General features: G+C 49.7%; 2 protein-coding genes across 7 annotated transcripts in view; both read right to left on the bottom strand.

Annotated features, from left to right (window-relative positions):
* Hnrnpul1 (heterogeneous nuclear ribonucleoprotein U like 1) overlaps window positions 1–4,617 on the bottom strand; it is a 36,302-nt gene extending 31,685 nt beyond the window's left edge. The window contains exon 1 of one of the 3 annotated variants that reach the window (XM_028859872.2): window positions 4,563–4,617. Coding sequence is in view for 1 of the 3 variants with exons in the window: in XM_028859870.2 (XP_028715703.1) it covers window positions 2,763–3,057 (295 nt within the window). In the remaining 2 variants the exon portion in view is untranslated. Of the gene's footprint in view, window positions 1–2,762; window positions 3,369–4,562 lie in introns of those variants that run through there. The other 2 variants (XM_028859870.2, XM_028859871.2) reach the window with 2 other exon arrangements.
* A 1,036-nt stretch (window positions 4,618–5,653) lies between these two features.
* Axl (AXL receptor tyrosine kinase) overlaps window positions 5,654–14,680 on the bottom strand; it is a 33,504-nt gene continuing 24,477 nt past the window's right edge. For all 4 annotated transcript variants that reach the window (XM_028859875.2, XM_028859873.2, XM_028859876.2 and 1 more), the window contains 6 exons: window positions 14,005–14,097; window positions 13,423–13,544; window positions 12,593–12,702; window positions 9,777–9,936; window positions 9,155–9,291; window positions 5,654–7,437 (listed from right to left, as the gene is read on the bottom strand). In XM_028859875.2, the coding sequence (XP_028715708.1) occupies window positions 7,086–7,437; window positions 9,155–9,291; window positions 9,777–9,936; window positions 12,593–12,702; window positions 13,423–13,544; window positions 14,005–14,097 (974 nt within the window). In that variant the 3' untranslated portion in view covers window positions 5,654–7,085. The remainder of the gene's footprint in view (window positions 7,438–9,154; window positions 9,292–9,776; window positions 9,937–12,592; window positions 12,703–13,422; window positions 13,545–14,004; window positions 14,098–14,680) is intronic.

The raw sequence follows: 14,680 nt of genomic DNA, 5'->3' as shown, positions 1-14,680 counted from the left end.
GTATGCCGTACATCAGACCCTGAGATACTGGTGAGTATGAACTTGCCCCACTGAAGCATCCAGTTTAGGGAGACAGACACACATTAACAGACATTTATAGTACAAAATTATGTATTGACTGTCTGTGAAGCACCAAGAGCTGAGAACGGGATCCAGGAAGGAAGAGATGAGCCTCAACTCAAAGGCTCCAGTCAAAGGCTCAGTGATGTAGATAGAGAACATTCCTGGGGAAGGACACCATCCCCTGTGAGAAGCTTAGAAATAGAACTACAACAGAAACAAAGTAAGAGAGAACTTGATGAACTTCGGATGGGCAGCACGCAGCTCCCTGTCCCTGGGGTAAGTGTGCTGATGGGTGCCTCCAGAGCCCTGTTAGAAGCTGTGCCAGGAGCAGCGAGGCAGAGCCACAGGAAAGGATAGACTATTCTGCCACTTGTTAACTGATTGGACTCTTTCTCAGAGGACAAATACATCTGGGCACAAACTAGGTGCAGCCCAAAGGGAGGAAAGCCAGAAGTGTCTGTTTACCAAGGATGAAGGAAGTGCTGGAGAGGGACCTAAAGGGGGCTTAAAGCATTTTGTCGTAGATATGTTGGGGGGGGGGGCACATGACACGACAGGGGACAGAATATCTCCTTAATTGGAACACAAGGTCTCCTCAAACCATTCTGCTTTCTCCAGAGCCTCAGGACAGTGTTTTCCCCAGAAAGCCCATGTCGTCTCTCCTAGCAGACTGGGCTAGGAAGATATGATTCTGGGATCCTTTTCTACTGTCTACAACATTCCCATAACAATAGGCAACCTTTGTGTGAAGTCCCTCAGACATAAGATCTCACTACTGACAACTCTGGGAGGACACTCCCCCCCACTCCCACCCCCAGAGTTGAGGACCGAACCCAGGGCCTTGTGCTTGCTAGGCAAATGCTCTACCACTGAGCTAAATCCCCAACCACTGAGAGGACACTTTTATCATTCCCATTTTACAAGGAGACCAGGCTCAGAGGGTAAATGATTTGTTTAACTCCAAAAAAACCTGCCTGAGTCTACAGTTTGGATTATCAACTCACTTTCCCAAGACCCTTCTGGAAGAAGCAAGGTTAGTTAGGGCTGCACCCTTGCTGCTCCTTCATGAGTCGCTCTTGCCAGGGTTCCTCAGCTCTAGACACATTCACAGTGGCCACTCCTCCCTTCTTCCCAGGGAACTGACCACCTGCCTGCACACGGGTAATCCTGCACAAGTAGACCCAGGGCGGTCCCTCCACAGGTTCCCACCTCTCATGAACAAGTGAGTACTGGATACCAATCCCAAGGCTCCTTTAAGGCCTCATTTTTCTCTCTCATGTTTAGTCCCAAGTCTCACAGTGATTTCTTCTCAGAGAAACACTCTAAGCCTTGGATGCCTTGGTGTCTAATTCCAGGTTCCCTCTCATACCAGGGTCTCCTTTACTCACAGGATGGCAGTTCCACTCTAATCCTAACTCTTAGAGACACATTTCCTGGATGATCAAGTTCCCCCATGTCCCCTGAGCACACAAGTCACTGTTTCTGGGGACTCAGGAGCACTCTCTTGTGGAGGAATACTCCCTCAGCTCCAATATGAGGCCTCCAGCCAAATCAACAGGTTTCCTTTCTTCTTCAAATCCTCCATGCTTCCCTCCCCCACATTTGCTAGCTGCATACTCCCTATGGGACACAAAAGTTTGCCCACCACACAACACAGTTCATCCACTTGCTACCAACTTATTCTCCCCAACTCCAGTTATCCCTGTTTTGAAAACTACCCATAGCTGACAATGCAAGGCCATTCAGCAGGAGCCACGGGGTGTTGTCTTAAGAGCCTTCCCAATTCTAGACCCCCTAGCTCTTTTGTCCATTAAAACATACTGTCTTTCCTTGCCACCAATGCTCTTGTGCCTCCTCTAGAAGCCAACTAGATAACACAGATCTCCCAGTACCAAATATCCAAGTCGTGCCTGTCCTCAAGGTTGGACCAGTAACTGAAATGCAGGAGTTGGTTGTGGGGGGGGGGAGGGGAACACGGGACAACCCAATCTTTTGCTGGTTTTTCATTATTACCTGACAGCTCACCGGCCAAGCATCGAAGCGCTTGGCCCATCTCCCCAGCCCGGACACCAGCAGCTCTACAGCACCATTCCACCCCCAGCACTAAGCAGATCTCCCGTATCTCATCCGACCGCAAAATCGGAGATCCCCTATCCTCAAAATTCTCCCAGTCCTGCACCGTTGGCTACTCTGCCCTACCTGGAAATCCGGCTTTTGAGATCCAGCCCAAACGGTGGGCTGGCACGGCCACCCAAGATGCCAACTCAAAGCCCAGCTAGAATCACCATTTTCCAAGACCCTCGGCGAGATACCCCTTCCCCTTAAAGCTTCTAGTTCTTCCGACTCTCCTGCTCCAACAAAACAAAAAATTAAAAAAAAAAAACAAAAACAGTTTCCGGTCTCCCAGTCTCAGGATGTGGATTCCTCCCCACTCGCTCGCTCGTACCTATAGTCGCCTTAGAAAAGAAAGAAAAAAAAAAAAATCTACCCCCACCCCCAGGGTTTTCCCTGCACCGAAGGCCTGGATCCGCCCTCAGGCTGCCCCGAGGCCCTGTCCGCAGATCCTTTACAGCGGCAGGTGGCGGATCGCAGGCTCCTCGGACCATCTCCTGGATCTCTAGAGTGGACGTCCCGCGTCCCACAGCCCGTCCGCGGCCCGGACTCCAAGCTCCCCGGCCCCCCGCCCCGCGCACTCTCACAATGTCCGTCCGGCCCCGAGTAGCCGCCGGGCTCCGGGTGCGGCTGCAGCCCGGGCGGCGGTGGCTGCGCGGTCCCCTCCAGCTCGGAGCCCCCCTCGGTCTCGACCTCCTCGTTGTTGTGCTCAGGTAACCCTGGTTCGTCTTCGGTCTCGAGCTCCCGCTCTTCTTCGGGCTCCTCGGCCTCCAACGCAGCCAGCAGCCGCTCTGCAAGCTCGGCCTTGAGGCCGCGAGTGTCCAGGCCGCGGCGCTGCAGCTCCTCGCGAAGTTCGTTCACCTTCAGACGGCGCACATCCATGGCCCGGGCCCCCGGGGCGGCCCCCGAGCCTGGCCCGGCCTCCCAGGGCTCTGTCCCCCCTAAACCTCGCCTGTCAGGAGGCGAAGGGGGAAAGGGGGGGGCCACTCCAATGGCGGCGGCGGCTCAAAATGGCCGCCGCCGCCGCCTCCTCCCCCTTGCCCGTACCCGTACGCTGGAACACGGGTGTCAATTGGTCAGCGCACAGGGCAACGGGCGCAGGCCCGGAGACTAAGCCAATCACAGCGTGGCTTTCAAAAGAACGGCGATAAGAGGGTGCAGGCGCTGCCGAAGAGGAAGCGTTAGCCTACGTCGAAGTCGCGGCCAAAGTGGAGGGCGGGAAAAGGCGAGGGGCGGAGCGAGCACTGATTGGGCGACGCCCGCGCGCCTGCAGCGGTACGGTCGAATGAAGGGAAGCGGGTGGGGAATTGGAGCAATTAGCAGTGAGGTCTCAGAGCGATCTCCCAGTCTCTCCGAGCCGCCTTTGGCTCGGACTCGCTGTAAAACACGTTCTGACTGGTCGAGCTCTCCCGCCCCTCGCGGAGTCCGAGCGGGTAAAGTCACTACAACCAATCAAGTGTGGTGAGAAGGGCCAGCCAACCCTAGTCTTTCCTGTTGCCGCTCGGAAGCCGGAAGGAGATTAATTCACGGAGAGCCCGCCCCTTGCCGTTAGGGCGGTTTCAAAACAACCTGCCGGCCAATCGCAGTTACTCTTACATTTCCCCACAGCCATAGCCTGGGCGCTTTAGGAACAGCTAACTAGATTGGCCATTCTTGAGAGGCTTGCCTAGCAAAGTTCGCCGTACAGGAATGTTTAATACAGAATAGAGATTAAGAGGACATGTTACTCATCGTCTTTTACAAAACCAGGTGCTTTTATGAGAAATTAAAAAAAAAAAACTGGTTCTGGAGAGCGCTGAAGGGTTGAGAGCGAGGGTCAGGCTAACAACGGGAGAAAAGTTGTGCGGTCACCCGCGCCCCTCCCTTTGGTAGTACATCTCTCAAGGCGCTTTCTCTATGGTTGCAAGGACAGGCCGCTCTACACGCGACCATAGAGCAGAAGTTTGCGGCTCTCCATCTCGAATCCGCTAACTGTTCCTTCAGTCTTGCTGTTTGATGTCTATACTAGCCACTTCGAACATGAGGACCCGTCATTATGCCTCGTGTTAATCCGTACACCTGTCGCCCCTAGCTCAGAAGACAAAAATTTAGTGAAATGACACCTTCGAAACGCACAATGCAAAACGTCCACTATCAACCAATCCCTAGCCTTACGCTCAACAAAAGCCACACTCCCCGCTTAGATAAAGGCAAGCATCGCGCGATAAACGAATAGGCGTAACACGCCGAGAGCATCATTTCAGGTTAAGACATCAAACGGCAGTGTAGGTGTGGCACAAGCAAGAAGCATCGCACGACAAAGCTCCACTGGGACAGTTGACGCTACAAACTTACACCACAGCAACCTAGACACACAACACCCACTCAGCAGCGGGACAGACACTCACGTGGGCCCGGAGGTTCCAGTCCAGACACCCCGCCCCTTGCCCACGTCCGACTTCCTCTCTCCTCCCAGCAACTACAACGATTTGTTTAAAAAAAAAAAAAAAAAAAAAAAACTTTATGGGCCGGATTGAACTGTATCCAGTTTTCGGCAGCCACCACTGGGGGGCGACCGGGTGCCGCCTAGGGTTTTTATGTCTGCAGTCCGACACACCCAGGAACAACTGAAGACCCAGAGATTGGCCTTGGCTGGCAAGGAGTTCTTTTGTGCATTCATGTATCAAGGTGTTCTGGTCCAATCCTTGTCAATCTGAATGTTTGACTGTGTGGGAATCTTTTGTGCTAGTACTCCATAGGTCTGGGCATGTTAGTTCTTTATTGAGACAGGGTCTCATGTAGCCCAGGCTGACCTGGATCTATGTAATCAGGGATGAGCTTGAACTCTTGAGCTTCCTGCTTACAACTCTCAAGTGCTGGGAATGCAGTCACACATCTGATTCTCAAGTGTGCCTAATGCTGTTCTGTGTCTCAGTTACTAAAGGTTTTTCCTATTGCTGGTGAGTACCAGCCTGTTGATGTTTGCAGATTTGCCAGTGTGAGTTAATGTGTTTCTGTTACTGTGTCTGAATAACTATGTCTTTGTATTCGTGGCTAGGTGTACCTGTGCAAATTTAGTTATTTACATGTCTGTTACTTTGGAGCATGTGTGTAAGACCCTGTGGGGACCTCAATCTCTCTGTCTCCATATGTACTTACATATGTGTGTATTCACATGTGTATATTCCTCAGGGCTTTCTGAGAGCCTACCTTTCCTCAGTTGTATCTATTTGTCTATGTGCATGGTTAATGTTTACCATCACTAATGAAGAAAACATTCCCAAGTCCATTAAACCCTTATTACTTTTTTTTTCTTATTGAGGTAGGGTCTCTCTGTAAGCCATGATGGCCTACAACTAATTCTCCATCCTTTTGCCTCTCAGGTGTTAGGATTACAGGCCTGAACTTCTACACACAGCAGCCCTTCATTTTACAATGGGGAAATGGAATCTCCAGGGAGAGGGGCCATATCGCAGCTGAATGGACACAGGAGACAGAACAGTGATTGACAAACATTTTATGTGATTTGAGCCTCTCTGGAGGCACCAGAGCCCACACTTCACACAGGGATAAGGGACTGGCTCAAGGGGCAACATGGCCCATTAGGAGGGGAGGAAGGTCCCTCCCTTGGAGGAAAGGCATTCCCAATGCATTGCACAGGCTTGAGGTGGGGTACACCCCACCTGAGAAGAGGAAGCATAGGTGGCTAAGGAGGGAAAGGCTTACAGAAGAATGCTACAAGGTCCCAACCTTGGAATCGTACCTAATATTCTAGACCTGTGGACCTTTCAAATCTCAGAACACTGGATTCCTAAGTTACAGTGCTTAGAGCTTTAATATTTTTAGAAACATGTATTCTCGGGTCTTTAATTAAGTGCTAGAAAGGCAGGAAGCAGCACAGAACTCAGAGGTGTCCAGCATTAGAAATGGTTAGAACTTTGGTGTCTAGTTAGTCACAATTAACTGTGAGCCTCTTAGGACCCCGAGTCTTGGACCCACAGTATCTTACAGTGCCTGAGATCAAGAGCAGGCCAACATTAAAATTTAACAATCTGTAATTTGGGGCATATGATGTAGAATCTTAGAGAATCTAGAACCTCAGACCAAATTTTAGATTATCATCACATCATAGCTTAGAAACTCAGTCTGGAGACTCTTAAAGCTTTTGAATTTCAGATTCTAGAATCTTATTCCCTTGAGATGAGGGTTTTATATAAAAGAACTTATGATCATAACACCTCAGAGGCTGTAAATGACCATCACTGGAATCTTAGAAATTGAGAAAATAAATGTTTGAAACATTATGATCTGGAGTATTGCAACATGAAGAGCTGTTAAATTTGAGAACAGTATGCCTTAGAACCTTCATGCCTAGAACCTGTAGAATTTTAAAATCTAGAAGCTTCCACTCATAGGACCCTGAGCTCCAGAAAAATAAAGTCTAGAATCACAAGGCCTTAGATCCTGGAATCTCAGAGCTGTGCAACCAAAAACTATAAGGGCATCACCAAGAATTTTAGAACCAGAAAAATCTAGAGCCACAGAATCTCAGAGCCTTTGAACAGTGGGCCATGTCTACAACAATAGCTCTTGAGACTTAGAAACCAGGGTCTCGGTTCCTTAGACCCAAGGACTCATATCATCTTTGAGATCTAGAACCTTGAAATCTAGACTCAAACCGTAGAATACAGAATGTTGGGATGTCAGATCTGAGAAGATCCTTCGAGACTGCAGCCCGACCCTTCTTTTTATGCATAGGATGTTTACGACACAGAAAGAAGGACAAGTCTTTCTGTGCTGAATTTGAGAAGGGAGGAAAGATCATGCTGCAGTCGGGGAGAAGGCCAGGAGTGGCAAAGTGGGGGTGAGGTTCCCCCCAGTGGCAGTGCCAAGCTTGGATCCTGAGAGGGCATCCCAGGTGGAAGATTGTCTCAGGCTCCGTCCTCCTGCCCTGGGGGTGCTGGGCAGCCTCTGTCAGCCGACAGACTGGGTCCAGGAACTGTAGAAGGACAGAGGACGTAGCGTCCAGCAGCGTGGACTTCAGCTGCAGTGAGACAGCTGCAGGAATCCTTCGGATCGGGGTGGGTCGGGGGATCAGCTCCTCCAGCAGCACCACGGGGTTCAAGGTGGCTTGTGCCCTCATCCATGTTGACATAGAGGATTTCATCAGGCTCCTGAGCAGGGGGCAGAGCCTTCAATGTGTTCTCCAGGTCTTCCCGAAGCTCTGCAAAACTTGGCCGGTCCCGTGGGTTTAGCTCCCAGCACCGAGACATCAGGGCATACCTAAAGAGGTAAAGTAAAGGGTGTCTGGCTAAGCAGGGGCTTAGAAGGGGAGCATCCTAGGAGTTCAGGGGAGGCTTTAGGACACTCAGGTGACTGGGGACTACAGAGAACCTCAGCAACTTAGAGCAAGATACAGGGATTTGAAAATTTCCAAGCTTCTGAGGTGGGCTGGGAAAGATCTTAGGAAACCTTTCTGGGTCTCAGGTGGTTTTTAGTGAGGGTTTGAGGGCAAAGTGTCCCAGTGTGACCACCCAGAACAGACCCTCATATCAAGGCCTGGCTCTGCCATTTACCAAGCACATTGTGGGGTCTAGGATGAATTAGAAGTCTTCTAGAGTGATTTGCATATGTCCTCAAGTTCTTATATGACACTCCACCATTCAAAAGGTCAAGGCTAAGGTCCCTCCCCTTGAGTGTAGGGATTTGCTTTTGGCTCAGCAGAAGGGATGGCACACATGTGACTTTTAACACTAAGTCATAAAAGGCATTTCGGCTACCCCTTGCACATTCTCTTGGATCGTCATTTGAGGAAGCTCGAGTGGCCTAATGAAGGTCCCCGCAGTAAGGAACAGGCTTCTTGCCTCAGCCATGTGAGCGTGACATCTTGAAAACAGTTGTCCCGCCTCTGGTCTTCACATGCAGCCTCCGCTGCCGCTTTGATAACCTTATTGCAGACCTGTAGAACCACCCTCTTAAGTGGCTCAGACTCTGATCTTCAGAAACCATGAAATAAATGTTTACTGGATTTAAAGTATTAGATTCTAGAGTGCAGTACCTCATACAGCAGCAAATGATATGCCCTCCCTGTAAATTTCAATTTTCTCATCTGCAAAACGGGGGTAACAATGATGCCTGTCTACTCCCTTTGACTGTGGAAGGGATCCAGTGAGTCAATACAAGCAAAGCACTTGTATCATTGCCTTCCAGTAAGTTCTGTAAAAGATTAGCTATTAATCTCATCCTTTTCAGCTCTAGGAGTGCCCAGTCTGAATCCCAGGCTATCTCCTCCTGACCCAAGCGACATCCTCTCTTTAACCTCAAAGCACAAGCTAAATGTTACACCCTTCTCTGCACGCTGAGATGCCTCAAAGATTGATAACCATATCCTGAAGGTTTCTGCTAACTGCTTAGAGATCTGAGAGTCTGGAGAGGGTCAATTAAACAGAATGGAGAGTTCTGCAAAGGGCCCTGGGTATTCAGGCACATGGGGGGTGAGGGAACATGGGAGGTTGGTGTCTCAGGGCCAGGGCTGCCCAGGAAGGTTGTATGCAGTTGTTTTAAGAATACCTGCCTGCGGGCAGTGCTGGCGCATGCCTTTAATCCCAGCACTCAGGAGGCAGAGGCAAGTGAATCTCTGTGAGTTTGAGGCCAGCCTGGTCTACAGAGTTGAGTTCCCCAGGACAGCCAGGGCTACATAGAGAAACCCTGTCTTGAAAAACAAAAACAAAAAGAATACCTGATTGAGGTGGGAAGGGGCTGACCAGCCCGCATTCCACACAACAGACAGAGCTGGAAAAGATACCTTGCATCCCCACTGGCTGACTAGGAGTGGCACAGCTCAGAGCATTCATGAGAGGCAAATGGGTTTCTCAATATTCTGAGGGATTGGGATTCCATGCACATTTAGCCAGTCCTGGAGATGTTGGGTGCTCTGTGTGGGTAATTGAGGGTGGGAGTAAATTCTGAAGTGGGATTAGGGAGTCCTAAAGATCCTCACAGGCCATCCAGGCAGTCCACAGGCTGTTTCAGGCGATTTCCCTGGCGTAGGTAGTCGTAAATCTCACTGTTCTCCACTCCTGGATAGGGAGTTTGGCCTCGGGTGGCGATCTCCCACATTGTCACGCCGAAGGACCACTGTCAGAGTAGGGGAAGGCAGTGAAAAGGTCTCTCCTACACAAAGACACCTCCAACACGTAAGTTCAGGCACACAACACTTACAAGGGCATTTGTTGACAGCGGTATATATGTATCACAGGTATACACACACACACACACACACACACACACACACACACACACGACTGACTTCAGAGGATGTAGAGATATGCACACCCATGCACACATTTACATGATGTCACATGTCACCCTTTATGCCCACGTTGCACACACTGTATGGCATACTTGGTCACCACTGCTTCCTAACTTAAACTGCCCACCCTGCCACTATTCTAGCCATGTACATATACTCTTCATACATTCCCAAACATGTCCAGGTCCCACAGACAGATTCCTGTGCAAGGAAGCCCACAGGTCCCTGTGAGCAGCTCTGCAGCTTCTCAGGTCTCGTCACTTACCCCACACACTGCATGATTACCCACTCCTGGCTGGGGCACACCTACCACATCACTCTTGCTGGTGTAGACTCGATCTGCCAGACTCTCGATGGCAATCCACTTGACTGGCATCTTGGCAATGCGCCCTTGGCGGTAGTAGTCCCCATTGTAGATCTTCTTGGAGAGTCCGAAGTCTGCCACACACACGGACATGTTCTCATTCAGCCTGCTCAGATTGAGAAAAAGCAATAACGTCAGAACATGGGTCAGCTCTACCAGGAAGCCTGATCCCATGGTCGTGGTGTGTGTGTGGGGGTATGACTCCTAAACTCTCACCCCAGTCCCATAGGGAAGTGCTTTACTTCTTCCTGCTAGACTGAGTCTGGACAAAAGGGCTTCTAGAGGCTTCTTCGGTTTTAGCTTTCTATCAGAGTCTCGAGATCCTTTTCAAACTCCTGAGTCCTTGGTTCTTTTTTTTTTAATTAAAAAAATTTATTATTTCAATTATGTGTATGTGAATGCCTGCGTGTAGGTTTGTGCATATGAGTACAGGTGTCCGGAGGCCAGAAGTGTAGGATCTCTTTGGAGCTGGAGTCACAGTTGTAAACTGATGATGATATGGGTACTGGGAAGTGAGCTTGGGTCCTAGATGGAAGAGCAGTAAGCACTCTTAGCCCCTGAGCCATTTCTCCAGTACGCCCCCTTTTATTTAGCACTCTTGATGTATACAAAATACACAGAAATGTGCCCATCATCAGTGGTGGTCTCACATACCTGTAATACCAGCAATTGAAAGGCTGAGGCAGGAGGATTATGTGTTCAAGGTCAGCATGGTCTACATCATGAGTTCCAGGCAATCCTGAGTAGTATTAGTCTTAACACACACACACACACACACACACACACACACACACACACACACACACACAAAGCCAAGAATGATGGTGTATATCTCTAATCTCAGCACTTGGAAGGTAGAGGAAGAAGGATTCATTCAAAGTCACCTTTGGCTGCATAGTAAGTTCAAGGCCAACCTGAGTTGTTGAGACCCTGTTTCAAGAAAACAAACTATGGAGGCTGCAGAGATGGCTCAGCAGTTAAGAGCACTTGTTACTCTTGAAGAGGACCTGGGTTTGATTCCCAGCATCCAATGGTGGCTCACAACCATCCATAACTCATCCATACACATAAAATAAATAATTTTTTTTTTTAAAAAAAAGCAATGAGCCTGGAGAGATATCTCAACAGTTAAGAGCACAGAGCACACGTTTTAACTGAGGACCCAGGTTTGATTCCCAGCACCCATGTAGCAGCTCACAGCAGTCTTTAACTCTGGTGCCCTCTTCTGGTCTGTTTGGGCACTGGTCACATGTAGTGTACACACATGTAGTCAAAATACCTAAACTTATAAAATACAAATAAATAAATCTTTTTAAAAAGCAAGCCAAATAAACCCAAACAAAGGTGGACAAAACAAACAAACAAGCAAAAAGCCCAAAAAACACTGACCCAAAAAAACCAACAAAGAAACAAAGTAAAAACCTCACATGGTGTGTGTGTATCAGGATGGGCACAAATGATAACTAAACACATCCATATATCCAGCCAGCATCTACATTTAAAAAAAAAAAAAGTCCAAGACTTTCATGCCAGTGAATACCATCCAGCAAACACCACCTTTTAAATAGAGGACATCATATCAGCCAACTGGCCTTGGCTTGAGCAAAAGAATATGTCATTAATTAATTAATTTTGTTTCATTATTTTTAAGACAGGGTTTCTCTGTGCAGCCTTGGCTGTCCTGGAACTTGCTCTGTAGGCCAGGCTGGCCTTGAACTCACAGAGATCTGCCTACTTCTGTCTCCTGAGTGCCGGGATTAAAGCCGTGTGCCACCACCGCCTGGCTGAGACTAATATTCTAAGTCTATGATGGCCTGCCCTGCACCTTCATCTTTTAATTCCAGTTCAGGCCTATTTTCTGTTTGTGTTTTTCTGCAGAGTCCTCTTATCCAATGTGGCTCTCCTCCAGAGTAGTCCTAGGGAAGACACTCAGTGTAGAAGAGACAGAAATGAGGCTCATGTTACCACCACCTGTCACCTCTGTCCCTTCATTCACCTCAGGCTGTACAATAAGCTGCCCCTGCCTCCCATTTCTTCTCTCTCCACATCTAAATCCTCCAAGACCTCAGTTTAGCCAGGAGTGGTGATGCTTGCCTTTATTCCCGTCACTCAGGAGGCAGGGATAGGAGGATCTCTGTGAGCTTAAGGCCAGCCTGGGCTACATAGCAGCTTTCAAGACAGCCAGGGTTCCACCCAAATAAATGAACAACAATAAAGACCTCAGTTTCAGGACCTCTCTAGAAAGCCTTCCCCACCTCCTTGCTGGTGTTCTCTTATGATTTGGATATGAAGTGTCACCCTGCAAAGGGTGATGTGCTGAAGGCTTGGTCCCCAGCTGGTGATGCTCTGGAGAGGGGCCCAAGGGGATGTGACCCATAGAAAAGTTCACAACTGAGTGGTTATTATGAGACAGTACCTAGCTGAAGGAATTAGATCACTGGGGTGGTACCTCTGATGGGGCTCTGTGTCTCTCCGATTTCCTGCTCCCACAAGGTAAGCAGCTCTGCCTTTACCATGCTGTCTATCACCATCTCACACCTTCCCACCTGGCTCATCCCAGGTGACCATGACCTGGAATCCTTCTTTCCTCTTCCACTTGGTTTTCTTAGGTTTGTCACAGCCACAAAAAGTTGAGTGCCACACTTCTTTTAACCTTGTCTGGGGGTCCAACTTTCCCTAATGGCTCGTTTCTCTTTCATCCTGGGGAATGGGGAGGAAGCTCCTTGAGGAAGGAGGGGCTTTCCAGGGGACTTGCAACTCACATGCAGTTCCTAGCAGCCAGGTCCCGGTGTATGAATCTCTTGGTACTTAGGTACTCCATACCACTGGCAATGTCGGCCATGAACTTCACCAGCATCTGAGTAGGCAGGAACTGGGGAGGTAGCCAAGAGAGGGCGTGGTCAAAAGAGTCATAAAAGTGCCTCACTTCAGCTGGGCAGCTTGGCGCACACCTTCAGTCCCGCCTTTGATCCCAGCACTCAGGAGGCAGGCTGGTCTCTGTGAGTTCAAGGCTAACCTGGTCTACAGAGAGAGTTTCAGGACAGGCACCAAGACTACACAGAGAAACCCTGTCTTATTCCTCAGTCCTCCTTCCTTCCCTGTGTGTGCCTAGCTGGGTCTGCTGTGGTTTTCCAGGGCTTTGAGAACATCAACTTTTCCTGTAGCTTTTCATAGGTAAGAGGATCCTAGAAAATCTATCCCTCTCTGACTTGGTGGGCTATTGTTTTAGCTTCTGACACACACTTCAGACAGGGGCCCTTTCGTGGTCTTCAGACCCTGGGCCATGCTAAGCATTTGGTTGGAATGGATCTCCCAATAGCTCCTCAGTCAGTGCTTCCTTCAAGGTCACCCCTTTAGTCAGGCCCTTCCCTCCAGCCAAATTAATTCCAAGGCCTCCTTATCATCCTTCCTTCTGCATTTCCTTAGTAGCTCTCAATGCTGTTGCTTCTTTCGGTTAACTTATTTATTGCCTTGTCCGTCCCTGCAGTACAGGATCCACAGAGCAAGCCTGAGGTAAACTGTCTCCTTCCTTCTCCACAGCTAGTAGGTCTGCATGAATGCTAATGGATGGGGAAAAATAAGTGCTCCTCACCACTGGCTGGTCCCCGAGCCGGGAATACAGGAGAAAACTGTGTAGGTCTCCATGTTTCATGAAAGGCAAGATGACCACAGGTTCTGGGAAACCCTCTCGGTCAGAACCCTGGAAACAGACACCTGAGCACCCCCCACACAAGGAAGATCAGTCATTAACCCTCTCAGTCAGAACCCTGGAAACAGACACCTGAGCACCCCCCCACACACACACACACAAGGAAGATCGGTCATTCTGGTAGACTCTTTTGAGGGGAACCCAACCCCACTCCCAGACAGACTCAGCCTCCCCTTTTCCCACTCCCTTAAATCTAATCTCCGCATTGTTTGGGAGAGGGTGGTAAGGATGTGGCTTCCTTCAGAGAAGCCATTTCCCAGGGATGTTTCCGGAGCCCTCCTGGGGACCTCCGCTATTTCTGGGAACAGTTCAGAGGTCACATTCCAAGTTGAGGGAGCAAAAGAAGGGGAGCTTGCTGATCCTGAAGGAGAGGCGGGTGGGGAGCCAGGAAGATTGATCTTTCCAGCACAGAAGGAGGTGGTCTGTGCTCTGGGGTGGCCCTGAGGGAACATGCCCCTCCCTCACCAATGAGCCTCATGACGTTGGGGTGGTCGAATTCCTTCATGCAGACAGCTTCACTCAGGAAATCCTCCAGCTCTGATCTTGTGCAGATGGCAACTTAGGAGAGAAAGGGAGGTGAGTGAGAAGGGAGGGGGGAAGGAGGGAGGGAGGGAGGGAGGGAGGGAGGGAGGGAGGGAGGGAGGGAGAGGACTCCTTCCCTCCTCCAGCATCATCATCACTCATCTTCATCAAACGGTATTACTGCGTCTTAAGATGCCAGACTCACTGTTTTACTTATGTTAAATTATTTTATCCTTAATAGATGTACATAGTGTTAGTTTGTTTGCTTATTTACGTAGTGCTGAGGAGAGAGCCCAGGGTCTTGGAAACACAAGGCAATCCCTCTAGAGGGAGAGTCTAGGCAAGTGCTCTACCATTGAGCCACACCCCCAGCCCCTCACTGGGGAATTCTAGGCAGGGGCTCTACCACTGAACCACACCCCAGCCCCTCACTGGGGGATTCTAGGCAGGGGCTCTACCACTGAGTCACACTCCAGCCCCTCATTGGGGGATTCTAGGCAGGGGTTCTACCACTGAGCCACACCCCAGCCCCTCACTGGGGGATTCTAGGCAGGGGCTCTACCACTGAACCACACCCCAGCCCCTCACTGGAGGATTCTAGGCAGGGGCTCTACCACTG

This window comes from Peromyscus leucopus, chromosome 1 (assembly GCF_004664715.2).
Source record: "Peromyscus leucopus breed LL Stock chromosome 1, UCI_PerLeu_2.1, whole genome shotgun sequence".
NCBI lineage: Eukaryota > Metazoa > Chordata > Mammalia > Rodentia > Cricetidae > Peromyscus > Peromyscus leucopus.
Note: the sequence above shows the minus strand (reverse complement) of the source record. Positions and strands in the feature narration are given on the sequence as shown.